We start from the raw sequence: 26,858 nt of genomic DNA on the forward strand, positions 1-26,858 counted from the left end.
ACCTTTCCCCTTCTTTTTCTTGTCTTTCTTCTTCCCCTTCTCTTTCTTGGCTGCTGTGGGGGTGGACAGTGGGTGGGCAGGTGGCTGATGCTCCCGTGGGATGGCTTCTCCACCTACGCTGCTCCATGGGGGGTTCAGAGGGACCCCCTGGGGGCTGGCTGCCCGGTCAATCAGCTCCCCACCGTACTCATACAGCACCGGCTCCCTGGGCACCGCAATGGCCACCGTGTTGTACGTCTTACACCTGCAGGACAGTGAGGAGGCATAAGATAGGACAAGCCCCAGTGGGGCCAAGGCAGAGGCCAATCCCCACAGCATGAGGGGGCACTCACCAGACATAGAGGTAAGGCTCCACACACTCCTCCCTGTAGGTGAACTCAAAGCAGGGCACCTGGATGACGTTGAAGAAGGCCTGGCCTACCACTCGTGAGGCTGTGTCGTTCACCTGCCGCAGGCAATCCTTCAACCTGCCAGGAGGCAGGGCTGGGGTCAGTGGGGTAGGGGGGGTGCCACCAGAGGGACCGGGGCCCCCCTGGGGTGGAGGGATGCTCCAGAGGCATGGCTGGGCACAGGGCTGCTTACTTGCGGTCACAGTCGCAGTGGCTGATGGTGTGCCAGCGCAGGTTGCGGTACCCGTAGCGGGCAGTGAAGGGGTGGATGATGTGTTGGCAGTGATCATGGTCCCGGCAGCACCGGTCCGTGTCCCGGTGCTCCCCTGCAGGGAGCAGGGAAGGGGTGGGAGGAAATGGATGCAGGGGTTGGGGCTAGATGGGCTGGACAGGGACTGCACTGTGCTAGGACTGGGACAGGACTGGGATGAGGCTGGGTTGAGTAGGTGCGAGGACTAGACTGGCACTTTGACAGGGACAAGGCTGCACCAGCACCACAATGAGGATGAACTGGGACTAGGTTGAGATTTGGATACAGATCTGGGCAACTGGACCAGAATCAAAAGAGGGAGCAAGCTGGGATCAGGATAGGAAGTGGAACAGATTGGACCAGCACCAGACCAGGCTGGGGACAGAGAGTGAATCAGGACTAGACCAGCAATAGGGTGGGGACCAGGATGGACCAGCCCTTTGATGGGGAATAGATGAAGGTGAACTGGAACTGGACCAGCACTGGGGTGGGGGCTGTACTGGGACCAACAGGGACTGAATTAGCGTGGGCATGGGAAATAGAATGGACCAGCACTGAAACAGGGACTGGGACTGGGTTGGGGTGGAGCAGCATCAGGCTGGGAATGGGATGGGAGGGGAAGGACAGATGGCAGCCACCCCGCCGCCCTTACCCAGCTGCTCGTAGGCATCCGCGTTGCTGCCCGCACCGCACCACAGTGTCCCGGGGTAGGTGAGCCCACGGCGGGTGCGGGGCCGTTCTAGCTGGGCCGCTCCGGTACCAGGGGTCGCTCTGGCGGTAGCTGCGAACAGAAGGAGAAAGAGGAGGAGGAGGAGGCGGCAGCGCAGCCCTGGGGCGCACATGGCACCGCACTGCTCCCCGTCGTGGTGCCGCCTTATAGCTCCGCGCAGCCCGCCCACGCGGGGCGGCTTGGCACGGACCGGTACGGCACAGACTGGCACGGCACCGTGCGGAGGGTCCTGGAGAGCCGAGGTGCTGGAGCTGCTTCCCAGAGCCGTGGCTCCCGGGCCCTGCAGCCTGTGGGGAAGGGGTTACCCCTCCCGGTGGGGCCGGGCTCCGTTGCTGTGGCAGCCGGTGGGGTGATGTGCCGGGGCCGGTAACGTGCCGGCCACAACGCGCCCGCCCCGTGACGCACCGACCCCTGCATGGCCCCCGGTCCCAGAGCAGCCCCACGACGGGAGAAGGATGCTCCCAGTGTCCCGTCGCACGGATGCTCCCCACAGCCTCTTGTCCCTTCCCGTGGATGCTCCCTGGATCTGCACGTTCCCATCCCACGATGCTCTGTGTGCCCCACCCTGTCCTGTGTCTCAGATGCTCCCTGCAGTCCCATGTCCTTGTCCCACTGATGCCCCATGATGACTGTCACAGGAGCAGCCCTGATGCCCTGTATGTAACCAGGGCTGCCAGCCCACAAGGGCCCAGCAGCTCCCAGTACAGCTGCCAGGGCTGGCCTTCTTAGCTGGCTTCTCAGCCTATTGACAATCCAGGCACGGATCTGGCATGCTGGGTGGCCGAGGAAGCCAGCACTGGCAGGGCAGGATGGTGCCCAGCCATCCCAACAGGGACGTGTGTGGCTTCTGAAAGTGTCTGCACTGCCCAGGATCCCCAAAGGCTGCAGAGCTTGCTGACCCTTGCACTTATGGGGTGCCTTGGGTATTGTGCCACCTGCAACCATGCCATGGCACCACTAGCGCAGGTGGCTGGGAGCTGGAGACATCCACATACAGTTTGACTACCCGGTGGGGGTGCATAGCTGGCCCACAAGCAGGGCTCTCATCTGGCACCAGCCCAGGGCCCAGCTGGCCAAGGGCACTGGCGGGGGCCCAGTGTTACAGGGACTGTTCCTGCTCAGCTGTTGCTGTCTGTGACGCTCCCTGTGACCGTCCCACTCGGTTTAGCCTTGCCACCGGTACCCAGGTATGGAGCCAGCTCGGGTCTGCTGGGCCCCCAGTGTGCCCACATGTGGGTGTGGGTGGGGAGGATGTGGGGCAACAAGCCATGGGGAGTCATGTGGGGACAGCTGGTGAGGAGTCTCACCTCTATTGCATGCTCAATGCCCACAGTATCTTCAGTCCTCACACATGGACCTGTGCCACGTCCCTAATGCCCAAGAAAAAGGCTGGTACCTTGCACTGATGGCCCCCAACGTCAAGGGTCCCAACTATGCTTGGCTGGACCCCTCCCGGCTCTACTGCCACCCGCAAGTACCCAGTGCCTGGGGCTGATGGCACCCACGGGGGTGCCAGGGTGGGCTGCATCTCTATGGGGCTGTTGCGGCACCTGACTGTGCCCACAGGCACTGGCACATGGGCTTCAGGTGCCCATGATGGGTTGCAGGGCCCCAGCACCTCTGTTCTCTCCCCAGGGCTTGCAGGACTGCTTGTCTGACCTGCTGCAGCCGTTCCAGGGGGACCCCATTGACATGGTGGCAGGCATCGACGCCATGGGCTTCATCCTGGGTAAGCAGGGACAAGAGTGAGCCCAAGGTCCTCATTCCTTGTCCCTGTGGGGCCTCACAGTGCCATGCCCACCCCAGGTGCTGCTGCCGCTGCCAGACTACAAAAAGGCTTCCTGGCCATCCGCAAAGCTGGGCACCTCTGCGTGCAGACACAGGCACAGCCTTACACCGACTACTCTGGCCGAGAGAAGGTGATGGAGGTCCGCACCGATGCCATCTCACCAGGTGAGCTGGTAGGGTGCTCCTTTCTCGAGGCAAAGCTTCTGGAATGGGCACCAGGCACTCAGCCACAGCCTCTGCCCCCTGCCAGGTCTGCGCATCCTCCTCGTGGACCAGTGGGTTGAAACCGGGGGCACCATGCGAGCAGCCATCCAGCTGGTGGAGCAGCTGGGAGGGGTTGTGACAGGTAGGAGGTGGGACATGAGGGCATCCCAGGAGTGTATCCAGTGTAGAACCACTGTCCCCAAACCCTGCAGTGAACAGAGCTGAGCCCTCTTTGTCTTCCCACAGGTGTCGCTGCCATCTGCATTGAGGACAGTGAGGGCGGGCAGTGGCTCCAGGAGCACTACAAGTGTGCCCACTGTGTGCCCCCACACCTGCAGCCCCGCTTCAACCACCACCAGCTTGACCAGGACTGGTGAGGGAACTGACACCTCACATGTCCTCCACCTCCCCTCCATGGGGCACAAAGTTGCTGGCTCTTCATGGCAGGGATGCCTGGCACATTAGCCTCCTGATGGAGGAGGCTTCCACCATACCCAAGATGAAAATCTCTCCTTGGCAGCAGTCACCCTCCCCTGGCTCCATCCTCCCACCTACTCACAAGCAGAGGGGCTGAACCCAGGAGCAGAGGGAGCTACAGACAAGCCCAGACCCAGTCCCCAGACCCACACGTTTCTTAAAAAGCATAAAAAAGGTTTTATTAAAACAAATGGGACCCTGGGGGCATTACCCCCTGTGAGCAGTACCTGGGTTTGCATAGCTAAGGGAGCTGTATGGGTGCTCCTGCCCACCCCAGCCATGGGTCTCTGGGCAGGTGGGAGGCTGGGGGTGCCGGGGGACAGCAGGGACAGCTCCTCGGGGCTGGCCAGGGCCACCCCTCTTTGGTCCAGAGGTGTAAGCGTGGGGTGGGCCGGAGGCTTCCCCCTCACTGGCAGCACTTGGGTTTCTTGCGCGGTGCCGACAGGTACAGGTCGCTCTCGTTGCTGCTGATCCCTGGAGGGGCAGGAGGGAGGGAGGGAGAGTGTGTGGGTGGGGTGTATGGGAAGGGCACCCACAGCAGGGCCAGCCGGGGGTACTCACGCACGGTGTCGCCGATCCTGCGGGTGCTGCTGCGCTCCAGCTCGGCCAGCACGCTGCTCTCGAAGGTCAATGCCGCCACACGGAAAAAGAAATCCCGCACGTTCTCCCCTGCCCCACAGGGTAAGACCCCCTGAGTGTCCCATCACCTGGCCAAACGCTGAGATCTGCATCCCCCCACCCAGCTGGGGACTCACCAGTGAGTGAGGACACAGCCCAGTACTCTGCCTGCATCTCCTGGGCCACCTTCAGAGCATCCTTCTCTATCAGGCTGTACTGCGCTGGCGTCTGCCAACCAAGCCAGAGGGGTTGGCAGGTGACAGTGATGGCTCTGCTGAGCCAGGGTGCAGGAAGGCCACAGAAAGGGGGACACACTCACACTCAGGTCCTTCTTGGAGCCCACCAAGAATAGGATCACATTGGATGGGTCATTCTCCTTTAGGGCATCAGCCAGCCACTGCCTGCAGGGGCAAATGTCACCACCTGGTGGCCAACAGGCCCATGCCCTCTTTCCTGGCTCTCACCCCTCCATTCAGACCTATTGCCCCCTCTGCATATTGCGAGTCCTATCTGTGCCCCTTGGCCATGCATCACCTACCGTGTGTGTTCCAGGGATGTCACATCATTGACATCAAAGACAATGACAATAGCTGGGGAGGGAAAGAGGGATGAGATGGGGACAGGGACAGACAAGCGTGGTGGGATGCAGTCAGGACCTCACCTTGTGCTCCCCGGTAGTAGGTGGAGGCGATGCACTTGAAGCGCTCCTGGCCGGCAGTGTCCCACCTGGAGGCGGAGGATGCAAGAGGTGAGGGGGGGGGGGGCATGTGGAAGCGTGGGGAGGGGGCTGGCACCTACTTACAGCTGGAGGCTGAAGTGCACCCCCAGCACCTCGAACCGCTCCATCTCGAAATCCACCCCAATGGTTGCCTTGTAGTTCTTGTCGAAGGTGTCCTTGCAAAAGCTGTCGGGGGGAGATGGGTGTCAGCAGCCTCAGGTCCCCCTACACTCCACCCCTGGGGACTCAGTGCCCCTTGCCCTGAGGGGTACCCAGCACCAGAGTTTGACAGGCTCAGCCCAAGTTGCTGCTGCCCTTTGTGGGGCTGTGGGGGGGTGTTTCTTTGCTGCTTCCTCCCACAGAGACTCTCGTGGAGAAGGTTCTATTACCGGTTGATCAGGCAGGTCTTGCCCACCGAGAGGTCCCCCACCACGATGATCTTGGAGATCTTGAACCTGCAGGGCAGGCGGACGCACAGTTGCTCAGCAGGGTGGAGGGAGGTCCTCGCCTGCCTCCCACTCAGCCAGCCTCAGGGGCAGAAGGGTCCATGGGGTAAGGGGCTGTCAGCTCGCAGCCCCTCCATGCTCAGCAGCGCCTTGCAGCTCTGCTCTCCCGCCTCGCCGCCAGCCCCAGCCCAGACCCCCGTGTCCCCCCCCCGCGCTGCATTCCTGCACCGTGACGCACGGCTCAGCACACAGGCAGCGTCGGCAGCCATGAGGTGCTCACGCCGGAGACCCCCAGCTGCGGCTGCTTGACGGGACCGTGAGTCCCATGTCAGCCCACCTCTCATGGGGCCTCGGGGCGGGGAACCTCGGATCACCATGGACTCACCCCACGGTGCCTGTCCGCTGCTCCTGGCAGGCGCTGGCAACTGTGGGGTGGAAGGCGTGGCGGGTGTGCAGGGCGGCCTCCTTCCGAAAACACTGAGGGAAGGGAGGACAAAGGGGGACAAAGGTGTGACCCTGGAGCTCAGCAAGGCCACCCCAGGACAGTGTCCCTCCTTCCAGCTCACCAGTGGCAGGTCGGAGATGACCCTGTCCCTGCGGACCGGAGCCAGCATGTTCATGGTGCCACGGGGCTGCCGGGGCAGGCTGGGTGGCCACAGAGAGCAGGGGACGGGTCAAGGGCCACCGCGAGGCCTGAGGGGAGAGGGAGGAGGGAGCAGTGATGACTCCATGTCTCAGCAGACCACATGTTCCCCATGCACGGTATCCCCGGAATATGGCTGTCCCTATGTCCCCAGGCAGAGGTGTTCCTTTATCCCAATTATCTCCACATCCCCAGGACATGGCTGTCCCTGCATCCTGGCTATCCCCACAACCCAAGCTTGGCTGTCCCTGTGTTCCAGCCACCCTAAGGTCCCTGAGTATGCAGTCCCCACGCTCTGGGGTGCAGCTGTCCCCATGTCCCAGTTGTCCCTGTGTCCCAGCCATCACTGCATCCCTGTGCACGGCTATCCTCTTGTCCCAACGATTCCCACATCCCAAGTGTGCCATCCGAGGGTACCGCTGTCCCCACCTCCCATCCTCACGTCCCTGCACACCAGAGTACTACTGTTCCAATGTCCCAGCTGTCCCCGTGTCCCATCCCCACGTCCCTGCACACCAGGGTACCGCTGTCCCCACGTTTCGGCACAGGAGGGGTACTACTGTCCCCATATCTCAGCTGTGCCCACATCCCGAGTGTGGCATCCCAAGTCTACAGCGATCACCAGCCCTTACATCCCCGTGGGTGCCTGTCCCCATGTCCCTCCAACATTGCACGTCCCCCATGCACATTCCCCCGCGCATCCCAGCCCACGGTCAAGTCCTCCTCGCTCCGTCCCGGTCTCCGCCGCGGGAGGCGTCTCCGTTACCGCCAATCTCCCAGCTCCGGTAGCGGTGCTCGGCGCTGCACGCCCAGCCCGGGAGGAACCGGCGTGCTGGCTCCGCCCCGAGGGAGGGATCAGAACGCTGGTTTCTCCGGGTCGAAGTCAATGCAGTGCTACCCACACCACAGGACCCCGGTAATGTCCCCGCCACAGGGGTTCGCCTTTGTCCCAGCCCTCCGGCCGGCGAGGGGAGGGCGGAATCGGGACTACAACTCCCATTAGTGCCGCGGGAAAATAGAGCGCATGCGCGGATGAGACAGAGTGCGTGCACTACTAATCCCAGCATGCTCCGCGGTAACGCGGCTGCTGGGGACACGGGGAGCTATCGTGAGATTTGTGGTACGGAGAAAATGTCGCGAGATTTGGAACTATAAGCCCTTGCAGCGCGGCACGGGAGACCCCTTTCGGCTTCCGCCTGACCAACATGGCGCCCAAGGCGAAGAAGGAGGGTGAGGGCTGGTGGCGCGGGGACGGTGGGGGGTAAGGGAACCGTGCTGAGCTATAGCCCGGAGTGCGGGTGTATGCGGGGGGGGGTGCGATCTGAGCGGGCTTAGGGGATGAGGGAGGGCTGCAGCTCGGGGCTGGCCCGCGGGCACGTGGAGGTGGCGGGAGAGGCCTACACCGGCGGGATCGGTTATCTAAAGAAGGGGGTGGGCGCCGGTCTCAGTGGTCTGTGAGGGAGCGGGGGAGAGAATGAGTGTTCTCATCCTTTGGTGAGGAGGGAGGCTTGTGTTCCTTTGAGGGGAGGGAGTGAAACTTTTAATCTGTTGGGTGTTTTGGGGTTCGTTTTGGTTGGATGAGGTAGCATGGGCCGCTTGGAAGGGTCTCGTTAATTGAGCTGCGTAATAGGAGAAACCATGGGCTGTTGGGACGGGCGGAGAAGCATGTATTGATTCTGTAGATCCTAGTTGTGCTGACTGAGTTGCCGTTGTAGCTGTGCCTCCGAAGACAGAGGCGAAGGCTAAGGCGCTGAAGGCCAAGAAGGCTGTCCTGAAGGGGGTCCACAGTCACAAGAAGAAGAAGATCCGCACATCACCGACCTTCCGCAGGCCCAAGACCTTGCGACTGCGGCGACAGCCCAAGTACCCCCGGAAGAGCGCGCCACGGAGAAACAAGTATGTGTGGAATGTTGGGGCCTGCCCTGCCACAGTGCTTGCAGACTGGGACCAGCCTCATGCATGGGCTGATGTGGGGACCTGTGCCCAGCTACAGGTCCCAGGGTGGTAACAGCCAGTGTGCTGACGTGGAGGTGAGCCCACATCTTGTGTCAGAGTGGTGGGGCATGTTATTTGGAGTGCAAGTGATGATTTCAAGCGACCAAAGCCTGAGCGGTTGTGATTGGAACTTTTTTTGGTAACTGATGCACCCCAGAGAAAGCCCCTGAAGTGTAGAGGGGTCATGTGCCAAGCTTCTGTTAACCATAGGGTCTCTTTCTTTTAGGCTGGACCATTATGCCATTATCAAGTTCCCTCTGACCACAGAGTCTGCAATGAAGAAGATTGAGGATAATAATACTTTGGTTTTCATTGTTGATGTCAAGGCAAACAAGCACCAGATCAAACAAGCTGTCAAGAAGCTTTATGATATCGATGTGGCCAAGGTCAACACATTGATTAGGTGAGAAGAGGGAGAGAATAAGTCACTGGTGGGAGTGAGATGCTTCAATAGCCTGGAGTGGCTTTTAGCAGAATGTGAGAACACTTGTGAGTCTTCTCAGGTGTGGGATTAAGCTCTGTAGTATTTTTAGTGTTAACTGTTTTGACAAACGTAACTTTTGACTAAGCCCATCTTAGTGGAGGTGGGAAATGCTGACAGACCAGAGGATCAGCTTCATCAGAGAGCTCTTTCAGCACCCAAAGAGTCTTGTGCAAATGATGTAAACTTTTTTGGTCGCTGACTAAAGTGATGTTTCCAAAGGAACCACTGATGCACATGGCTGTAGCGGGACAGTGGAGCAGGTGAGAGGAGTTTCTGTACTGATACCTCCTGTTCCTTTCTAGGCCTGATGGGGAAAAGAAGGCTTATGTCCGACTGGCTCCAGATTATGATGCACTGGATGTAGCCAACAAGGTGAGAAATCTTTGGAACTTTTGTAGCTTCTGTTGTCTTGTATCTCCTGCACCTGGTTGGTTGCTCTGGTGTACATCTGAGGTACTTGTGCCTCAAATGGGCACATCTATGTGTGAGGTACTTGTGCCACATCTGTGGGGTGTCCTTGCAGTTAGATGGGATCTGAGTGTTTAGAAGCAAGACACCTTGTGTAGTGAAACTGAATTTCACCTGGAATATCTTGAGGTTAGATGGGACAAGAGAGGATTGCTGCTATTCAGCTTCTCCAGGGAGGGGCTGCACTCCACTGCACTACAAGAACTCCAAAGTATTATTAGCTGAGAGGAAGCAGAAATTGCTTTGCAGCTTCTGGATGGAAAGAGTGTTTGTCCCAGCAGTATTCTTGGCCAGCACTGTTGGCAGCTGGTAGGAACAGGGAAAATGATGACTGGCATCACTGTGCCACTGGCCTGGGTGAAGGAGGAAGAGTTTCTGCCAGGCTGTGTTGCTGGAAGTGGCAGACAGCTTAGTCCTTCGAGGTGATTTTGAGGAAGACTGGAGGGAGTCATGGTACAGATCACAGAGGAATGTGGCTTACCATAAGGCTCATTGGAATAAATGTATAAAGCAGTTGTGTAAGAGGCTTGGGCAAGTCTGGGAGGAAAAAGGGTGTCCTTGGAGAACAGGAGCCCTGGGGAGATGGCAGCTGTGGCAGCAGCATCTATGGTGGAGGCTGTGTAACATCTTGCTTTAATATGCTTTGCTTCTTTACAGATTGGAATCATCTAAACTGCATGTACCGAGGACTGTACAGACAGGATAATAAACCCTGTGACACCACTGAGGGGCTCTTGTGTTTTGTGACAGCATAGCCCCTGTGAAAGAGCACCTAGCAGAATCTGGGGGCTTCATTTCGGTGAACTGGGCCCCCTCCCTCCCTTCGCAGCACTGGATGGGCAAAGTTGACAGCTTTGTGAGATGGTGGCACAGAGGATGGTGCTGTCCCACTGATGGGGTTTCCTGGGTCAGTGACCTCTCTGCTGTCAGTAGGCATGAGGTGATCCTGTGACACTCCCATTCTATTTACCTGAGACCTTTGATACCCTCCTGTATTTTTGTAATAAGTGTGTGTGGTCAGTGTTCCTGGTGTCCTATATAGCTTCCTTGTGGAGTGTACCACAGGCTGGTGAATGCCCAAAAATGTGTTCAAGGCTCAGATATGGTACAAGGGGGTGCATTACACCATTTCCTGAATGTATCAGCTATTTGCTTATGCTGCAAGTGTCACTTGATGAAACCCTCAAGCTTTCTGTGGTTATTTTCTGGCCTGGTCCTTTCTCCCCATGCTGCAGTGTGTGAATCACAGCCTGATTTCCCCAACACTGTTCCTGTTACACTGCCTGTAACCTCACAGGGTTCACCAATCTCATCAGGGCTGTTCCCAAACTAGCTGCTGTTGCCTCAGCAGTCTTGTGCTTCCTTAAACGTGTAGCTCAAGTTGCTTTTTGCCAAGGGTCTGGAGAGTCACAGGAGTGTGGAGTGCTGGGTGAAAGGTGAAGTACACATAAGACTTTTAGGGGTACTTAAAGATGCAGTTAGATGATGAAAGCCCTGAGCAAATATTGATCAGGGTAAGTGAGCTCTTCGGTAGCAGGACACTGAGTTCCTTTGAACGTCTTGCAGATGGTAGTGGAGTATTGGGGTGGTGGTTTGTATGCGTGTGGAGGATGGTAGTAGAGGGGAGATGTGTGCATTGCTACTGCTCTTAGGACCTGCGAGTGATGGTTCCAAGCTCCAGGAAGGTTGTGTCAGATGAGGTAAGGCTGAACAACAGGCAGCCTTATGACAACCCTGTGATGGGGGATATGGTGGGATAAGGACCTAGGACAGCCCCCTTCCTTCCTGGGGTCAGCTTTGATGTTTTGTTAGCCTGTGGGGTTGATGGCACCAAATCAGCCTCCTGTCTGGCCTGGGGAAGGGGATGAGCAGCGGCAGCGGGGGCTCCAGGGCTTTGCCTCAGCTGGAGTCACCCCAAGAAATACGCTGGGGGAGAAGTGCCCCTCTTGTGGCAGAGCTACTGTTGCCATGGGGCTGAGGAGCAGGTTTGTGCCGCAGCGTGGAGGGATTTCACATCAGCATGACTTGCAGTCTGCCCTGACCTCGCCTCAGCTTCACCTGGTGGCTGCCAGCACTTCGCTTCCCTGCACTTGCCTCTTGTTCTGAGTTGGCAGCTGGCCTGACCCACAGCTGCCCCAGCGCTGTGCTGCTGGGAGCTGCTCCAACTGGAAGCCAGGAGGGCAGCAGTGGGAAGCCAGGTGCTCCGCTTTGGGAAGCTTCGTCATGCCTGACCTTTCCCTGCTGCTGGGAGGCTGGTGGGAGCATGGGTTGGTCCCTCTGAGCTGGTGACCTGCTGGGGCAGAGACCAGAGATGACACAAGACAGACGAGGGCAAAGGTGCAGTGATTAGAGTGGTTCTCCTGAAACTAAGATTTGGGCTTGATTGTATGAGGTATTTGCAGCTGGGAAGATGCATACTCCTGGGATGTGCTGCTGCTGAGTGCTGCTTTGAGCAAAGAAGGGGCAACATGGATTTGAAGCTGGTGTTGGGTCTCTCCTTGTGCAGCATCCTGATTATCACGTCTCTGCTCTGCCTGACACTGGTCTTGGTGCACACTGGGGAGCCCCAGCAGGATCCTGGCTCTGTAGGGTGTTCCCCAGCTATCCAGAGGAAGGGAGGGTGATCTCCTGCTGCTTCCACTTCAGTTTATTTCAACCACAGTATCTTTCCCTGCCTGAGCTGGGCTGGTGGTGGGATTGGTAGGACAGATACTGCCCTGGAGCAAGTGGTGGTCAGGAGTATCTCTAAGCCCTGCTGCTTTACGCCAGTCTAGTGTGATCCTGGAGCAGTCACGTCAGCAGGATTTGCCTTTCTGATGCTCTAGTGCTCCACAGGACTGGCTGGGCAGGTTCTGGTCCTGCTCCCCCAGGGAGATGAAGACCCTCTCCTCCCACCAGTCTGTGGGAGGGGCTGCTGATCACAGCCCGGTATTGCTGCTGCAGGAGAGGGTCCAGCATGCTTGCAGGAGGCTGGAGCTGTGCTGTGCTGGTGAACACTATTCCGGGGGGACGTGAGCATGCAGCAATCTTCCAGGAAGAGCCTGTGGCCTCACAGGGCTTTCCCATGCCAGCTCCACTTCACATGGCTGCTGGGTGAGTCATGCAGCCCAGCCAGGCTCATTGCCGCCAGGCTGGAGACAAGCAGGTCAGGGACTGTAGCAAGGGTTGGTACCTCTCCTGGCTCCCTTTCCCTGATCCCTGGACAGCCCTGGGTCTCTGGAAGAGCAGAGGAGTGAGGAGAACCTGGGAGGGATGGGGTCTTGTGATTTAAGGCTTAGCACAGTGCAGCAGGGCCAGTAGGACCTAGTGAGCTTGAGTGCATCCCTGGAGAGTTTCTAGAACAAAGTCAGTGGCAGAATTGTGCCCTCACTCTCCCCAGGGGCTGACAACCCTCCACTGGGAACTGGCACAGCCTTTCCCATGGCTCTGTCCCTGCAGTCCTCCCCCTGACCCTTTTCTGCCCTACAGAAAAGCCAGGCCAGGTGTGCTGCAACAGCAGTAAACAGACCGATTTTAATGCACATAACACCCAGCATCACTGTGGGAGGGACTCATCCCTTCCCTCACAACCCCTTCAAGCCATCAGCTGTCGAAATACAGCCACCCTTGGCCCTCCAGCTGCCTGCATGGAAGCTGGCTTGGGCTGCTTCTCCATTGGCTGTGCCTCTGGTTTTGGTAGCATCCCTGTGGCTCAGCAAGGTTGTCAGGCTGGTCCAGCATGGAAGCGCTTTTAGGCAGCAGAGTGGGTGAAGGCAGAGCCTGGCGCCAGGGAGCGAGCCCTAAGGCACATCAGAGCAGGTTTGGAGAGGCCAAGACCTTCAGAAGCCAGAGCCGGGGTCCCCCTTGGCGTGCTCATCTCAGTCTATCAGAAACTTCTCACCATCCACATCTCTCCCTGCAGAGCCCTTGCGCAAGGACGGGAAGAAATCAGACCGGAGGAGGCGGGAGAAGTACATGAGGATCATGGCATCGAGCAGCAGGAGGTTGGCAGTGAGGAAGGCACCTTGGCCCTGCATCTCCACGTAGCGGAGGAAGTACCAGGTGAGGTAAGCCTGGGGGGCCAGGCGGAAGGCAAAGTACACCACCAGGTTGATGTACTTGTTGGCCTCGTAGAGTGCTGGGGAAGGCACATTGCTCATCTTCAGGAGCATGCGGATGGTGAGGAAGATGTTGCTCACCTCCACCAGCAGCAGCAGCACTGCTGCCACCAGAAAACGGCCCGTGATGATGAGTGAGATGAAGGCAGAGATGGCCTGGAAGTGGGGGAGGTACACACAGCAGAGTCAGTTCTCCACACCCTGGGGGAGGCAAGTCCTTCCCCACCAAGGTTTGATATACTTGGTGCTGCTCCTCCCCACCCAGAGATCCCAGCTGCCCCCCCAGGCACTGGAAAACCAGTCTGGAGAGCCAGTTCCCTTTAAACCAGTTACACCTCACAGAATCACAGGTTGGAAAAGACCTCTGACACCCTGAAGTCCAACCTATTACCTAACACCATCTAATCAACTAAACTAAACATGGCACTAAGTACCACCTCCTCGCACCAGGCACCTGGGACCAACCTCCAGCTCTTCCCTCATCCAGCGTGGCAGCCTGTCTGGCTCCCGGTGCTTGCAGCCAGCACTGGCAGGCATCCTGCCCCACCAGGCACCTTTACCTTGTTGACGCACAGCCTACCTGGCAGCCACCGCAAGGGGGAAGGTAGAGCTCCAGCTTGCTCTGACTGAGAGCATGAAACTTGCATGGGCTGAGCCCCGGGGTGTGTAGTAGCCCCGCCCTAGTCTGACCCTTCGCCTCCCTGGGGTCATACTCACCATGGCATGGTGCACCAGGTATTCCCAAGATGAGCGGGACTGATGGTTGAAGATGATGTCAAGGCTGTCGTGGATGAAATAGCCTGTGGGTGGAAGGAGAGCATTGAGAGGGTCTGGTTTGTTCAGCCTTGCCTGCTGTGGCAAGGGGAAGCAGTGAGGAGGAAGAAGGTCGTGTGACCATGTTCCAGGTGTCAGGAATGCCTCTGTCCTGGCTGAGCGTGGGGAGATGGCCAGGCCCTGGGTGCTGGCAGCCTGAGGGCTTCACACTCATGATGAAGGCAGGAGGCATGGAGAATTGCCCTTAAGCAAGGCAAGGCTGAAGAAGGAGGGGGCAGAGCCTGGCAGGGTGACCATAGCAGTCACCCCGTGGGGTTCCTTACCTGAGGAGAAACAGACCAGCAAGTGCCCTGAGACGCTGTAGCCGTCCTGTATGTCGGAGAGCAGCTCCGGGGAATGCCAGAGGCTTGGGGGAGAGAAGGAAGGGAATCAGCCTGGGTGCTGGGAGGGGAGGGACCTCAAACACCCCACCCATTGCCTCCTCCCCAGGGAGTCGTGCTCCCACAAGTGTCCCGAGTCCTGGCTCCCGCTGGGAGGGTGTGCACCGCGGCCGCCCGCCCTTACCCCCTACCGGTGCCCGGTACCTGAAGAGGGCCCATAGCCCGGCCAGCACAGAGTGTGCGAAAGAGACGAGGAGGTTCAGCCAGCGCCAGTCGCGGCTGGGGCGGCTCCGCACGGCAGCGGGCCGGGGCAGGGCTAGTGCCACCCGCCGCAACCCCACAAACACGGCCACGCTGCCGCCCACCAGCGCTGTCGAGGCCGCCCGCCAGCCCGGGCCCATCGCGCCCAGCTCCCGTGGCGCGGAGCGCGCGGCGGGGCGGATGCAGCCACGCCTCCCCCTGATCACGCCTTCCCAATTGGCCACGCCCGTCCATTGACCACACCTTTCTGCTGGCCACGCCTCTCACGCCGAGCCCGCGCAGGAGCGGGCTGAGGGTGCGCGCCCGTGCGTGCGCGTACCCTCGGGGGCTGCACGCACGTGTTCGCGGCGCTACGTGTGTGTTTGCACCAGGCGGTACGCGCGGCGGTCTCGGGCATTGTACACGTGCGGGATGGGGTGGCAATCTCTGCACAGCTGTGCTGGGCCCCGCACATCTGTCCCAAGGCTGCACAGCTGGCGTGAGGCCCTGCACATCTGTCCTGGGTACGGTGTGGCTGCTGCAGCACCTGGCACGGTGGAGGATGCTGGGAAAACCATCACGGCCTGGAAAAAGAGTCGCCAAACTGGCCACCGGTGGCCCCTACGGAGATATGGTGGGGAACGGGGTCGCAGGTGCCCCCCACTATCAGCATGGCAGCAGGGTGAGGCCGGGCACCCAGACACGGCTGGGTGCTCGTTCCTCCGCGGGGGGTGCCGTGTCGTGTCCTGCCCCCCCGTGCCAGTGCAGAACACGACACGGCGCTCGCTGACCTGCTGCCTTCACGGTGAGCGGGGCTTGGTGTCACTAGATGGCAGCATGGCCACGTGGAGTGGCCTGGGGGTGGCACAGCTACCGCTCTCTGTCCCTGCCCCAGGACAGGGGCAACTTATGGGTGTAGACATCCCCTTTCTATGCTATAGGTGCCACCATAGCCAGCCGCAGGGGTGTTCGTAGTCGTCCTGGAGGTCTAGAATGGGTTTGTGGGAGCAGGGAGGCGACCCGGAACTCTTTTCCCTGCCCCTTTCATAATGGGTGCTCCCACTGACTCGGAGCTGTGGAGCAGCAGGCTGCTGCTGGCCCCGCTCTCTGGAGGTGTGAGGGGTTCTGTTGGCACCCTCCAGCCAGCGGGCCGTAGGCTACACGTGCCCCAAACTTCCCTCTCAGGGTGCTTCCCAAGGAAATCTCTGGCTCCCCGCGGCACTCTGGTGCCCACCCAAGCCAGGGGCGCCCAGCCAGGCCACCTTGGGGTGGCATTACCCCCTTCTCACAAGCGCAGACACACATGGCGGGGGGCACCCGGACGCGGCTCGCCGTGTTTTGTCTGCCCGCGGCCGCCGTAGCGACTCCCGGAAGTGTCTCTATGGAGACGGGAGGAGCTGGGGCCTGGCTGGGGCTGCGATGGAGAAATACGAGCGGATCCGAGTGGTGGGGAGAGGGGCTTTCGGGTGAGGGCAGCTCCGGGGGGCACCGGGAGTGGGGAACGAGGGTGGAGTCTCCAGGCCTTTTGACCATGGCAAGGCGATGGGTTTGGGGGGAGCGCAGAAGAGTATGGCACCGCGGGGTGGGAGGCGGCCGGCTGCGTTACCATAGCAACAAGGCACACGGGCCCTGTCACCATGGTAACTCGGGGGGTCAGTCGGCGTGTGGCACCCTGGGGTGGGGTGATGGCCAGGCCCTGGCTGTTGCCAAGGCGATAGGATGACATGGCACTGGGTGTGTGACACTGGGGGGTGGTGGATTGCAAGGCTTTGTTACCACGGTGACAAGGGGCAGAGGCCATGTGCCACCCCAGCTTGGTGGCTGGGCCCTGTCCCGCCTCTGAGACCTTGTCCCCGTAGCATCGTGCACCTGTGCCTGCGCAAGGCTGACCAGAAGCTGGTGATCCTGAAGCAGATCCCAGTGGAGCAGATGAGCAAAGACGAGCGGCTGGCAGCACAGAATGAATGCCAGGTCCTCAAGCTGCTCAGCCACCCCAACGTCATTGAGTACTACGAGAACTTCCTGGAGGACAAAGCGCTCATGATTGCCATGGAGTATGCCCCAGGTGTGCCCTGATCTCCCTCATTATCTGCAGCTAGTTCCTTGGCAGGTCCAGATGTTGTCAAGCCCTTGTCTCTCCTTGGGTCATGTTGCCGTGGCCCTATGTTGTGCTTCATGTAAAATTCTATTCCCAGAGAGTCCAAGCATGTCTCTCTTGACCAGACAGTTTTTGTAGAAAAGGATCTGTGGTTTCTGGTAGCCAGCAAGCTGATTGTGAGCCAAGTAACTGAGCACTGGTATCAGCTACCCAGAGAGGTTATGGAGCCACCATCCTTGAAGATATTCAAAAGACATGTCATGGTCCTGGGCTGTTAGTGACCCTGCTCAAGCAAGAGATTGGACCATGTGACCTCCTGAGGTTCTTCCCAACTTCAGCCATTCTGTGATTCTGCGCTTCTGTGCCTTACACCTGCATATTATATCCAAAACAGATTTCTAACACCTCTGTCGCTGATAATTGTGCTACCATCTGCCCTTGGCTTAGGTTTCACATGCGTTTCCGTGTCAGCTCTTGGCCTTGCTGCTGGTCCCACAGCTCTGTGTGGGAAGGTGTGATTTTCTAACAAGATTTGCTGTGGAGTTTAAGATGACATCAACATTTGCATGAGGGTTTGTTAAAGGTTGTACCTGAGCCCTGAATCTGGACCTCCTCCTCAGGGGCCTCTCGGACTGCAAGAACTGTCTTTTGCAGAACAGGCTTATCTTGTTCTGCCATCTAGGTTTATGTCTTCTTCCAAGAGCTGTAATTTTAACGTTTATTTTCCTGCTGCCTTTGATAATATGTCAACAGTAACTTCTTTCTCACTGTTTCTTTGTCCCACCAACTGTGCTGCCATTGTTCTCCGCATGGTTTCAGGAACATTGGAGGATGTGCTGCGTGTCTCACCAGGACGTGCTTTTTCCCATGTGCTTGGCTTGTTAAGATGCCACAGCTAAATCCCCCTGGCCCTTGGGCCGGGTTTGCGCTGCCCTGTGCAGCCACCCTTACCAACAGCCCTTTGTTGCTCCTTGCAGGAGGCACGCTAGCAGAGTTTATCCATAAGCGCTGTAACTCCTTGCTGGATGAGGACACCATCCTGCACTTCTTCGTTCAGATCCTCCTGGCTCTCCACCACGTTCACACCAAGCAGATCCTGCACCGTGACCTGAAGACTCAGAACATCCTCTTGGACAAACACCGCATGATCGTCAAGATCGGAGACTTTGGGATCTCCAAAATCCTGAGCAGCAAGAGTAAAGCCTACACGGTGAGTGGCCTGACTTTACATGGCAGCTCTACTTACCACCATGGCAGCAGGCTGGAAACTCTGGGCTTGGCTCATGGTGGTCTTGTGGAAGCTGCTGTAAGCAATGAGGTTGTGTGTAGCATACTTGCAGTGGGTCACATCTATGTGCCATGATGCTGCTTTGCTCCTTAAAGTTTACACAGTCTTCACGCCTAAGTTTGCTGTAGCTTAGTGGGCTGTAGAAAGCTGAGAAAGACTTGTTTGGCCAAGCCTGGGAGAGGATGGGGTGTCTGGTCCTCCAGGGTTGCTCCTGCTGTCACAGTGGGAGGGGTGATAATTTGCAGGCTTGTCTGGCACATACTTGGCAACTGAGTTCCTGCCTGTGCTCTGCCGTCCTGTCTTGTCTTAATCTCCTCTCTCTGCTTGAGACCTGAGGATCATTCCCCACCTGGTCTAATCTAACTAGACATTTATATCACACTCATTGCTTTGGGCTCTGATTCTCTCAAGTGGATAAGAGCAAAATTAGAGGTAATCTCTCTATGTGCAAAGGAGGTCACTGGAAAGGCAAATATTCCTGTTTTTCACTGAAATTGTCAAGCAGATATTGACACCAGGGAACGAAGGTCCCAGCTGCACTAAGCTTTGACTGATGGGGCTCCAGCCAGCCTGCACACTGTACTCTAATCTGAGCCTTTCTCTTCCCACCTCACTGCCCCAGTTTCACAGCATCACGGTAAATTTCTTTGTCTCTTCTAGGTTGTGGGAACTCCGTGCTACATCTCCCCAGAGCTCTGTGAAGGGAAGCCTTACAACCAGAAGAGTGATATTTGGGCTTTGGGCTGTGTTCTGTATGAACTCGCCAGCCTCAAGAGAGCTTTTGAAGCTGCGGTAAGAGGGCCATGGTTTACATGTAGCACAGGGAGCCCTGGCCTCTTGCAGAGGTGAAAACATCTTCTCACTGAGCTTGGAGGGGTGAAAGCAGTGTGGGCAGTGCTGAGAACGTCTTGCTCCTTGGCCTCACCTCTGACCACCCAGCCGCTATATGTCTCTCTTTTGTTTTCTCTCCAGAATCTTCCTGCCTTAGTTCTGAAGATCATGAGTGGGACGTTTGCTCCAATATCAGACAGATACAGCCCTGACCTTCGCCAGCTCATCCTCAGCATGCTGAACCTGGATCCTTCCAAGCGGCCGCAGCTGAATGAGATCATGGCCCAGGCCATCTGCATTCGGCCTCTTCTGAACCTCTACACTGACGTGGGCAGTGTCAAAATGAGAAGGCAAGTGATCCTGCTACCTTGGCAAGGGCTGCCACAGCCCACTATGGATCTAACCGGTTTGCCATCTCTGTTACAGGCTTCAAAGAGAGTTCTTTTCACCGAGCTCTCCTGCATTACCCAAAGTGCAGCTGCTGTGGGCCAAGCCTGGCCCAGTGGCTCAGGGCCACAGCAGGTGCCAGGGCAGGTGTGGACTTGTCACTGCAGTAACACTGAACAGAGAATTGTGAGCTCAGGGGAAAGTGAATTGATGCCAACCCTTCTCTCTCAGGTGGCTTAAAGTACCTACTGAGGAAATTCTGTGAGCTATTCAGCTGTGGTTTACTCTAGCTTTGCCCAGGGCTTCTGTGATCCAGGGCTCTGTAGGACTTCTGGGGCCAGGCTGATATTAAGGACTGAATTTTGCTTTGGCAGGCCTGAAAAACCTGTGGCTCCAGTGCCACCAGTGACCCACAGCCGGACAGGGGGACGAGTGAGCAGTGCCAGGCCAAGGGGTGAGTTCTGGCACAGTGTATGTGCTTCTCTCAGCCCCAGCTGAAGCCTCCCAGCACCCTCTTGCTAGCCTTGGACCCGTGCAAATCTGGCTCTGCTGGTTGGCAGGCAGCTCTGCTGGCAGCCAGACTGGCTGGTGTCATTTCTCTTCCTGTGGGAGAAGTCAGGGATCTGCACTGATAGTTTCTCTTTGACCCATAGGTGTTCGAGGTGGTTCAGCCAGGACAGGAATCCCTCCTCCGCTGTCATCCATCTACACCTGGGGCAGTGGCATCACCACCCCTCTGCGCCTGCCCATGCTGAACACTGAAGTGGTGCAGGTGTCTGCTGGCAGGACACAGAAGGCTGGGGTCACTAAATCAGGACGTCTCATTATGTGGGAGGTGAGTGATGGGAATCCTGGAGCAGGTAGTGCCTGTGGAAGCTTCAGATGTGTGATTTCTGAGGAGACATTTCTGTTTACTGCACAGGCCCTGGCTTTGTGTCCCCCAGGACTACTGTTCAATCCAGGGTGTGGGTAACACTGCTAAGCCTGTGGGAAGAGGTTCATCCAAGTTCTCCAACCCATCCCTGACATGCCTTCTCCCCAGCAGGCTCCCCCAATGGGTGCTGCAGGAGGCCCTTCTCTCCCAGGAGCCACCGAGCAGCTCCAGCCTCAGTTTGTGTCCCGTTTTCTAGAGGGTCAGTCTGGTGTAACCATCAAACATGTGTCCTGTGGTGATCTGTTCACAGCCTGCCTCACAGGTGAGCCGCTGCCTCCTGCCTTTGCCTGGCAGAGTCCCAGACCCCTCTGTATAGCAGCTGGCTTACAAATGTGTTGTGACTGCCTGGGGAGCCTGCCCATAGGGGAACCCAGGAGATGCATCGGGCTGGGCTTCTCATGGAACATCAGGTGGGGGTCAAAAATGACAGGCACAGTCCCCCTGTGATGCCACACTGGTCAACTTGATCCCTAAGGTCTGTCTGGTGTGGGTAGGGCCACAAATTTCTTGTGCTGGTTGGACTGGTGTCACCTGAAGCTGGGTACAGTGGGGACTGCAGTGAGAGGAGGGTCTGGTAAGTTCAGCCTTTATCTGTCCCATACTGAGTGTGAGGCAGACGCAAGCAGTGACCAGCAGTGATTGGCATTGTAGTGAGCAGTCAGTGTGAGCTCCTGCAGGGTTGGTTGTCCTCAGCGGCAGCAAGGCAGGGTCTGAAACCCTTTTAGAATGGACCAGGATGTGTTCTGCCTGGGAGGGGACCACGCACACCAGCCCGAGGCTGTGTTTGTGGAGCCAAACCCACAGACACAAAAATGCCCTGTGGGAGCCCTGTTTGCACTTCTGCTAGGGATCAGGGCAGCAAATGACAGACATGCAACTGGCAAACTTTGTTGACATGAGTTTGTCCTACCTCTCCACGGCATTTCCTGCCACCCCTCTGCTGGGCAGCTGCTCAGTGGGTGCCTGTGTGTAATTAGCACCTTGACAGACCGTGGGGTTAGCAGCTCCTGGGTACACAGCTGCAATAATGTTATCTCAGCGCTCTCCTATCATCTGCTGTTTGCTTGCTGAGTTGTTGCAGCAGATCAAGGCTGCTTCTCTCTGGAAGCTCAGTGAAGGCTTCTGGCCCCTGCAGCAAGTTATGAGTCAGAGTGGGTCCAAGAAGAGCCACTGTGCTGGGAGCCATGACCAGCCCCAGGGGCTGTGTGTGCCTTGCAGGGCCTCACGTGTGCCAGTAACTCGACTTCCTTTCTGCTTTTCCAGACAGGGGCATAATCATGACGTTCGGCAGCGGCAGCAATGGCTGCTTGGGGCATGGAAACTTCACAGACGTGAGCCAGGTTTGTCATGAGGGTGCTGGGCATGCTGCTCCCCCAAGTGAGAGGATGGATTGTGCCTTCAGTACCATGTGAGAGGGCTCATCCCAGCTCCAGGGATGTATTTCCCAGGCATGCTCTGGTATCCGACCCCCTCCCCCTCCTTTCCCTATCACTGCAGAGTTTAAAAGACCCAACCTGCCTCTCTTTTTCTCTCTCCCCCCCTACACAATGATCTCTTTGAGTGTGGGGGAAGTCAAGAGCTGCCTTGTGGTTGCTGTTGGCAGGCACCCAGCTTGGAGGCTGCCTCAAATCACACACCTGCCTGCTTCACTCTTGGCCTGCAGCTGCCAGGGTTCACTGAGAAAAGTTATTTTTCAGAAGAGGCAGTATTTAAAGAAGAGCTGTGTGTTTCCGATTGGCTCTGAGCACCAGGGCTGAGGGCCCATTGCTCCCTTCCAACTTCTTCCTTGCCTGCCCTCGGATGTGGCAGCAGCCAATGGCTTCCAGCCGAGCCTGGGGACTGGTGCCATTTGTCACCGTGGTCAGCTGGCTCCTTCGTTCCTGCTCCGTCCAGAGCTGAGCTGCTCAGTGCTTATTGCTGGGGAGGGGAGGCCAGTTGGGAACAGCAGCCAGAGCCCAACAAATGGTGCTTTTCACTTGAGGAAGATAATGAGGATGAGGCTAGCTGGGGCGAGGTGTCAGATCTAACAGCAGGTCACAGCAGGGGCTGGGTGAAATGTGGATCTCTCTCCACCCTAACGAATATGTAGCTGATAGCTCACAGCTCCTCTGCACAAGAACCTTTCAGCCAAAGCATCCTGCACCAAGCCCCTGCCTGCTCCCAGTGTGCGTTAACAGCCCCTGGCACTCCCTACATGGGCAGGGGGGCAAATCCCAACCCTTCCCCCTGAACCTCTTCCCCCTCCAAAGCCTTGTGTTGGCTGCTTTCTTCTGCCCCAGAGATGTTTGCATTATCTTCTGTGCTGTGGGCACGTAGTCTCTAAACCCTTTGAAGACTGTTTGGAACAGAAAAAAAAAAAACTAAAACTTCTCTGGTGTTTGTGTTGGATGAAAACTGGGATGCTGCCAGCGCTGTGTTGAGGCTGGGGGGTCTGGGTGGGAGGGATGGGAGCAGCGGGGCAGACTGGGAGGTCTCGGCTGACGGCTGCTGCTCTTCCCCTGCCAGCCCAAGATCGTGGAGGCCCTGCTGGGCTATGAGATGGTGCAGGTGGCCTGTGGTGCGTCTCACGTCCTGGCAGTTTCCAACGAAAGGGAAGTGTTTGCCTGGGGCAGGGGGGATAATGGTAAGAGAAGTCTGCTTTGCAAAACAGGGCTCGTGCTTTCCATTGCCTGTTCCCACTCCCCTCACTGGCCCTGCTTGCCTGCAGTCCCTTCCAGATATGCCAGGCTAGGTGGGTGTGGAAGAGTTGCAGCTGCTTCACTGCATACCAGGACCCTCATGCTTTGGGTTTCACTGCCTTCTGTGGCGATAGGTCCCAGGCTGGGCTCTTGCAGCAGTTCTGTCACTGTTAGTGCTGTTGTTGATGGGGTTGTGCTCAGGTTGTGTGTTGCCACCAGCTCTGTCCTGCTCTGTTTCTTCTGCCAGGTCGGCTTGGGCTGGGTACTCTGGAGTGCCACAACTCCCCCCAGCAGGTCGCAGTCCCTCTGGAACATGAGGCTCAGAGGGTCATCTGCGGCATTGATTCCTCCATGGTCCTCACTGTGAAGAACCAGATTCTTGCTTGTGGAAGCAACAGGTAAGAGGGTCTGTGCTCCACAACTTGCCTACAGCCTCCTGGGCCTCTCCATCTGTGTCCAGCCCAGAAAGTAGGAGCAAGGGCCTCTAAAAGACATCTCTCTGTGATCCTTCTCCCCAGCATCCTGCTGCTGGTGTTGTGGTTATGCTAGAGCAGAACCAGACTGCTCTGAACCGTGCTTTTCTCTGTGCAGGTGTAACAAGCTGGGCCTAGATCGGATCAGCTCAGCCGAGGAGCCTTCCCCAGAGGACCAGGTGGAGGAGGCCACCATGTTCATGTGTGCCCAGTCGGCCCCCTTGAACCAGGAGCCAGTCGTGTGCGTCGACATCGGTACAGCACATTCAGCTGCTGTCACAGGTGAGAGGGCTGTGCCCAGATCCCTGAGGGGACATCTACATTTTTGCTGTTCTCCAGCCTGTTTCCCTCAGAGATGCTCAAGAGGTACCCTGCTCCCAGTGTTGGAGCTCTGTGGAACCTGATGCTCAGCATGGCAGAGAGCCTTCAGTACACCCTCAAGTGACACCCAGTTGTTTCTCTCATCTGTGTTGTCAGCTTCTGGCCAGTGTTACACCTTTGGGAGCAACCAGCATGGGCAGCTGGGCACCAACTCCAGCCGCAACAGTCGTGTACCCCGCTTGGTTGTGGGGCTCCAGGCAATGAAGGTCACCGTGGTGGCTTGTGGGGATGCCTTCACTGTGGCCATTGGAGCAGGTGAGGCTGAACTCCCCGTGTCCTGGGCTGCAGCAGGCTCTGGCTTTCCTGTGCCCCCTTATTCTGTGGCCAAGGTGGGCCTTGGAGACAGTCCAGGGTATTCCTGGGGAGCAAGGAGGCCTGTTTGCTCATGAGCTCTGTGTGCAGCAAGGTGTCTATAATCCCTCTGCAGATGGTGAGGTGTGCACCTGGGGCAAAGGAGCCAGGGGCCGCCTGGGTAGGAAGGATGAGGAAACAGGGACACCAAGGCCAGTGCAGCTGGAAGAGACACATCCATACCTGGTGACCTCTGTAGCCTGCTGCCACGGGAACACACTGCTGGCAGTAAAGCGTGAGTAGAGGCTTTTGTTACTGTGATTCCTACCATGAGGGCCCAGGCAGACCCAATGCCTTGTGACTAGGGCTGTACTGAGTAACCCTGGCATGTAAGCTCTGTGTTATTCTTGTCCCTCTAGAGCTGTAGATGAATAGAAATGACTTGAAGTCCATAAAAATTCCCCTTCTGCAGCAGTGTAGCACTGCCTCTTCCACTGGGCTGGGGGAGCAGAGGCATGGCAGAGACAGTCTCGTGCACTCCCAGACAGGTGGACTGGCCAAGCGGTGGCTGGTGAGGAACTGGTGTGCTGGCTGTCCACCAAGCATCCAAAAAGAGCAGCTCTCTAATTGAAGCTGCTGAAATAGAAGCTGAGATTTGAGGCGTCATTTTGGCTGCTGGCTTTCCATTGTGGTTTGGAAAAGATAGCAATGGTTTTTGTGGTTCTTCTCTGCTCAGGCCAAAAGCAGCATCAATGCACATTTAAAACGTGCCCATGGCATGACCTGCCCTTCCGTTGCCAGGATGTATGATGGGAGCCTGGGCCAGACTGCTGGAGGGGACCTTTTCTCCTCCTCTGCTGGGCTGCTTATAGCCTCAGTGCTGGGCTGAGGGATTCCAGTCTCGGCCCACTTCAAGGAGACTAATTACACCCTGGAGGGGAGGAGGCCCAGCTGACTGCCCCAGTGCAGCAGCATCAGCTGGGGCTCCTGTTCCTCCCCTGTGAGTGCTGAGCTCTCACATGGTGTCTGCTGCCATGTGAAGAGGACAGGGAACAGCCGAGTCTCTGGCCATGGGAACAAGTAGGGCGTTTGTCATGGGAGTAAAAGGGTTTTGTCTCTGCAGGCTGCTTTCCCCTTCCGCTGCTGGAGTCACCCTCTGCTCCTTGGCAGCTGGTTTGTGGCCTCCCACCTGCAGCACCATCAGAGCAGGGACTGAGCATGTAGCTCCAGTGCTGTCCCCCTGCACTGCCCAGACTGAAACCATCACCTGCCTGTCCCAGTACTGGGAGGACAAGCCCAGCAGCAGCAGTAGTATCAGGGCAGCAGCCTCGCCTGCTCCAGCACCCACTAGTGAGCAGGGGGCAAAAAGCATTGAGAGCTCTGTAAAAAGCTGAGGTCTGACTTTGGGCTTTCACACAGCTCAGTCTGCCTGGAAAGTTCTCCAGAGAGCACACGAGAGCCGGTGACACGTGTGGTGTCATTGCTGCTGTCAGCTCTGGCTGGGACCTGGCTTGGAGAGGGTGTGCTGGCACAGGCGGGCACCGCTCCACCTTTGGGGCAGCAGTTCTGCACCGCTCTGCGGTTTCCTCCTGTGTGGCCAGCACCATTTCTGACTGGCTTGGGCTTCTGCCCACTTAATCATGAGGCTGTTGCTGCGCCCTTCTGTCAATCCCACTACAGACAGAAGAATAACTGGGAGAAGCCAGAGGAGGGTGTAAGCCTCCAGAGACTGCATTTCCTTGTGCTTGGGCTCTGTGTGCTGGGCATTGCCTCCTGCTTGTGCCACTGCTGAGGCCTTCAGTGGCTTTCTGGGGCAGCGGAACAGGGATTGCGGTGCCCATCTGTTGTGTCTCTGGCCTGTGTGCGCTCTGCTCCCCACAGCTTTGTTGAGATGCTGGCTTATGGCTCATTCTTGGTCCTTGCCTTTTGTGTTTCAGCTGCCATGGAAGAGTCACCTTCCCAGTGAGTTTGAGTGGAGAGGGGCCCACATCCAGCCTCGCCGTGCACCCAGTATGCCTGTCCTCTTGCTGCTGCCTGCTATGGCCTGGCTTGGACCTGTGTCCCCAGGCTCTGCAGCTCCTCAGCTGCACTCTGAAGGCTGTGGTCTGGAAACTGGGAGCTCCTAACGGTTCTCCAGTAACAGCAGCCAGTCAAGAGTCACTGTGAGCCTCCAGTGTCTGAGAGGTGCTGCCTTGGACATGCCGTGGGGCAGATGGCCCCAGAGCTCTGGGGCTGGTCACAATGGGGCTCTGCTCCTCCCTGCTGGATGTGCCTGTGTGGAAGGGTGAGGAGCACAGAGGTTGTTTTCCCTGATGGAAACTGTCTCTGGTTACAAAGCCCAGGCTGACAGCTTGGTGTCTGAGCAAGCTGTCAGCCTCTGCACGGCAGTGTCTGGAGTTAGGGCCCCAGGCACTATGCTGGGTGACTAAGTGCAAACCTCTTTTCTAATTAAGAGGAGTCTGTCCTTTCCCATCCCCCCCTTAAAACCTTTCACCATTTGCTGAGCTGTTCATCACATTTTTGAGGGTCCTGGTCTGCACAGCTGGCCAAACCCAGTACAAACTGCAGGACAGCCCAGCTCACTCCCAAAATGCTTCCTGGAGCTTTCCAATTATGGCCTCCTTTGGCCCCAGGAGCTCACCAGAGCATCCTCCAGCTGACATTTGTCCTCAGGCCCCTAAATCCTGCTGCCGACCAGCTCGCTGGCTCCCAGCTGAGCTAGCGGAAGGCAGCAAAACACAGCAAGCAATTGTCAGGAGTTGAAGTTTTTTAACCCAGATCTCTCCAGGGAGATGA

At 57.5% G+C, this 26,858-nt stretch overlaps 5 protein-coding genes and 2 non-coding genes across 7 annotated transcripts; 5 read left to right on the forward strand and 2 right to left on the reverse strand.

Moving 5' to 3' along the window:
• The first annotated feature begins 2,720 nt into the window (after window positions 1-2,720).
• LOC128976996 (adenine phosphoribosyltransferase-like) lies at window positions 2,721-3,742 on the forward strand. The gene is made up of 5 exons (XM_054394434.1): window positions 2,721-2,843; window positions 3,005-3,098; window positions 3,176-3,322; window positions 3,408-3,503; window positions 3,608-3,742. Exons 1-5 carry the CDS (start codon window positions 2,721-2,723, stop codon window positions 3,736-3,738), a joined length of 591 nt encoding a protein of 196 aa, XP_054250409.1. The 3' UTR covers window positions 3,739-3,742.
• A 502-nt stretch (window positions 3,743-4,244) lies between these two features.
• RAB34 (RAB34, member RAS oncogene family) lies at window positions 4,245-6,240 on the reverse strand. The gene is made up of 10 exons (XM_054394220.1): window positions 6,187-6,240; window positions 6,006-6,097; window positions 5,564-5,629; window positions 5,259-5,360; window positions 5,118-5,182; window positions 4,995-5,046; window positions 4,776-4,857; window positions 4,594-4,684; window positions 4,400-4,507; window positions 4,245-4,312 (listed from the first exon to the last, which is right to left on the reverse strand). The coding sequence occupies exons 1-10, from the start codon at window positions 6,238-6,240 to the stop codon at window positions 4,245-4,247; spliced, it is 780 nt and encodes a 259-aa protein (XP_054250195.1).
• Window positions 6,241-7,451: 1,211 nt separating this feature from the next.
• RPL23A (ribosomal protein L23a) lies at window positions 7,452-9,953 on the forward strand. The gene is made up of 5 exons (XM_054394251.1): window positions 7,452-7,493; window positions 7,979-8,159; window positions 8,485-8,661; window positions 9,045-9,114; window positions 9,868-9,953. Exons 1-5 carry the CDS (start codon window positions 7,469-7,471, stop codon window positions 9,880-9,882), a joined length of 468 nt encoding a protein of 155 aa, XP_054250226.1. The 5' UTR covers window positions 7,452-7,468; the 3' UTR covers window positions 9,883-9,953.
• Window positions 8,338-8,411, forward strand: LOC128977116 (small nucleolar RNA Z17). The gene has a single exon (XR_008489399.1). It is a non-coding gene; the product is annotated as a small nucleolar RNA Z17 (small nucleolar RNA).
• Window positions 8,910-8,976, forward strand: LOC128977130 (small nucleolar RNA SNORD42). Its single transcript, XR_008489412.1, has one exon. It is a non-coding gene; the product is annotated as a small nucleolar RNA SNORD42 (small nucleolar RNA).
• A 2,808-nt stretch (window positions 9,954-12,761) lies between the features above and the next one.
• Window positions 12,762-14,862, reverse strand: TLCD1 (TLC domain containing 1). The gene is made up of 4 exons (XM_054394409.1): window positions 14,666-14,862; window positions 14,405-14,487; window positions 14,025-14,107; window positions 12,762-13,463 (listed from the first exon to the last, which is right to left on the reverse strand). The coding sequence occupies exons 1-4, from the start codon at window positions 14,860-14,862 to the stop codon at window positions 13,068-13,070; spliced, it is 759 nt and encodes a 252-aa protein (XP_054250384.1). The 3' UTR covers window positions 12,762-13,067.
• Window positions 14,863-16,120: 1,258 nt separating this feature from the next.
• On the forward strand, window positions 16,121-26,028 carry NEK8 (NIMA related kinase 8). Its single transcript, XM_054394269.1, has 15 exons — window positions 16,121-16,167; window positions 16,561-16,766; window positions 17,777-18,009; window positions 18,748-18,879; window positions 19,060-19,268; window positions 19,680-19,759; window positions 19,959-20,140; window positions 20,351-20,501; window positions 21,503-21,579; window positions 22,745-22,862; window positions 23,165-23,315; window positions 23,509-23,672; window positions 23,868-24,026; window positions 24,199-24,357; window positions 26,000-26,028. The coding sequence occupies exons 1-15, from the start codon at window positions 16,121-16,123 to the stop codon at window positions 26,026-26,028; spliced, it is 2,097 nt and encodes a 698-aa protein (XP_054250244.1).
• Window positions 26,029-26,858: the final 830 nt, after the last annotated feature.

This window comes from Indicator indicator, chromosome 30 (assembly GCF_027791375.1).
Source record: "Indicator indicator isolate 239-I01 chromosome 30, UM_Iind_1.1, whole genome shotgun sequence".
Classification (NCBI taxonomy): domain Eukaryota; kingdom Metazoa; phylum Chordata; class Aves; order Piciformes; family Indicatoridae; genus Indicator; species Indicator indicator.

Bases quoted from the DNA above. Each gene is read 5' to 3' on its own strand.
- LOC128976996 (XM_054394434.1), top strand. From the start codon at position 2,721: ATGGACCTGTGCCACGTCCCTAATGCCCAAGAAAAAGGCTGGTACCTT. The intron at 2,844-3,004 runs GTACCCAGTGCC...TTCTCTCCCCAG, and splicing joins GGCTCTACTGCCACCCGCAA to GGCTTGCAGGACTGCTTGTC. The intron at 3,099-3,175 runs GTAAGCAGGGAC...TGCCCACCCCAG, and splicing joins CGCCATGGGCTTCATCCTGG to GTGCTGCTGCCGCTGCCAGA.
- RAB34 (XM_054394220.1), bottom strand. From the start codon at position 6,240: ATGAACATGCTGGCTCCGGTCCGCAGGGACAGGGTCATCTCCGACCTG. The intron at 5,183-5,258 runs GTAAGTAGGTGC...CTCCGCCTCCAG, and splicing joins GTGCACTTCAGCCTCCAGCT to GTGGGACACTGCCGGCCAGG. The intron at 4,313-4,399 runs GTGAGTACCCCC...CTGCCCCTCCAG, and splicing joins CAGGATCGGCGACACCGTGC to GGATCAGCAGCAACGAGAGC.
- RPL23A (XM_054394251.1), top strand. From the start codon at position 7,469: ATGGCGCCCAAGGCGAAGAAGGAGG. The intron at 7,494-7,978 runs GTGAGGGCTGGT...TTGCCGTTGTAG, and splicing joins GCCCAAGGCGAAGAAGGAGG to CTGTGCCTCCGAAGACAGAG. The intron at 8,160-8,484 runs GTATGTGTGGAA...TCTTTCTTTTAG, and splicing joins AGCGCGCCACGGAGAAACAA to GCTGGACCATTATGCCATTA.
- TLCD1 (XM_054394409.1), bottom strand. From the start codon at position 14,862: ATGGGCCCGGGCTGGCGGGCGGCCTCGACAGCGCTGGTGGGCGGCAGC. The intron at 14,108-14,404 runs GTAAGGAACCCC...TTCCACCCACAG, and splicing joins GCTGGTCTGTTTCTCCTCAG to GCTATTTCATCCACGACAGC. The intron at 13,464-14,024 runs GTGAGTATGACC...CCCCACTTCCAG, and splicing joins ACCTGGTGCACCATGCCATG to GCCATCTCTGCCTTCATCTC.
- NEK8 (XM_054394269.1), top strand. From the start codon at position 16,121: ATGGAGAAATACGAGCGGATCCGAGTGGTGGGGAGAGGGGCTTTCGG. The intron at 16,168-16,560 runs GTGAGGGCAGCT...TTGTCCCCGTAG, and splicing joins GTGGGGAGAGGGGCTTTCGG to CATCGTGCACCTGTGCCTGC. The intron at 24,358-25,999 runs GTGAGTAGAGGC...TTTGTGTTTCAG, and splicing joins CACACTGCTGGCAGTAAAGC to CTGCCATGGAAGAGTCACCT.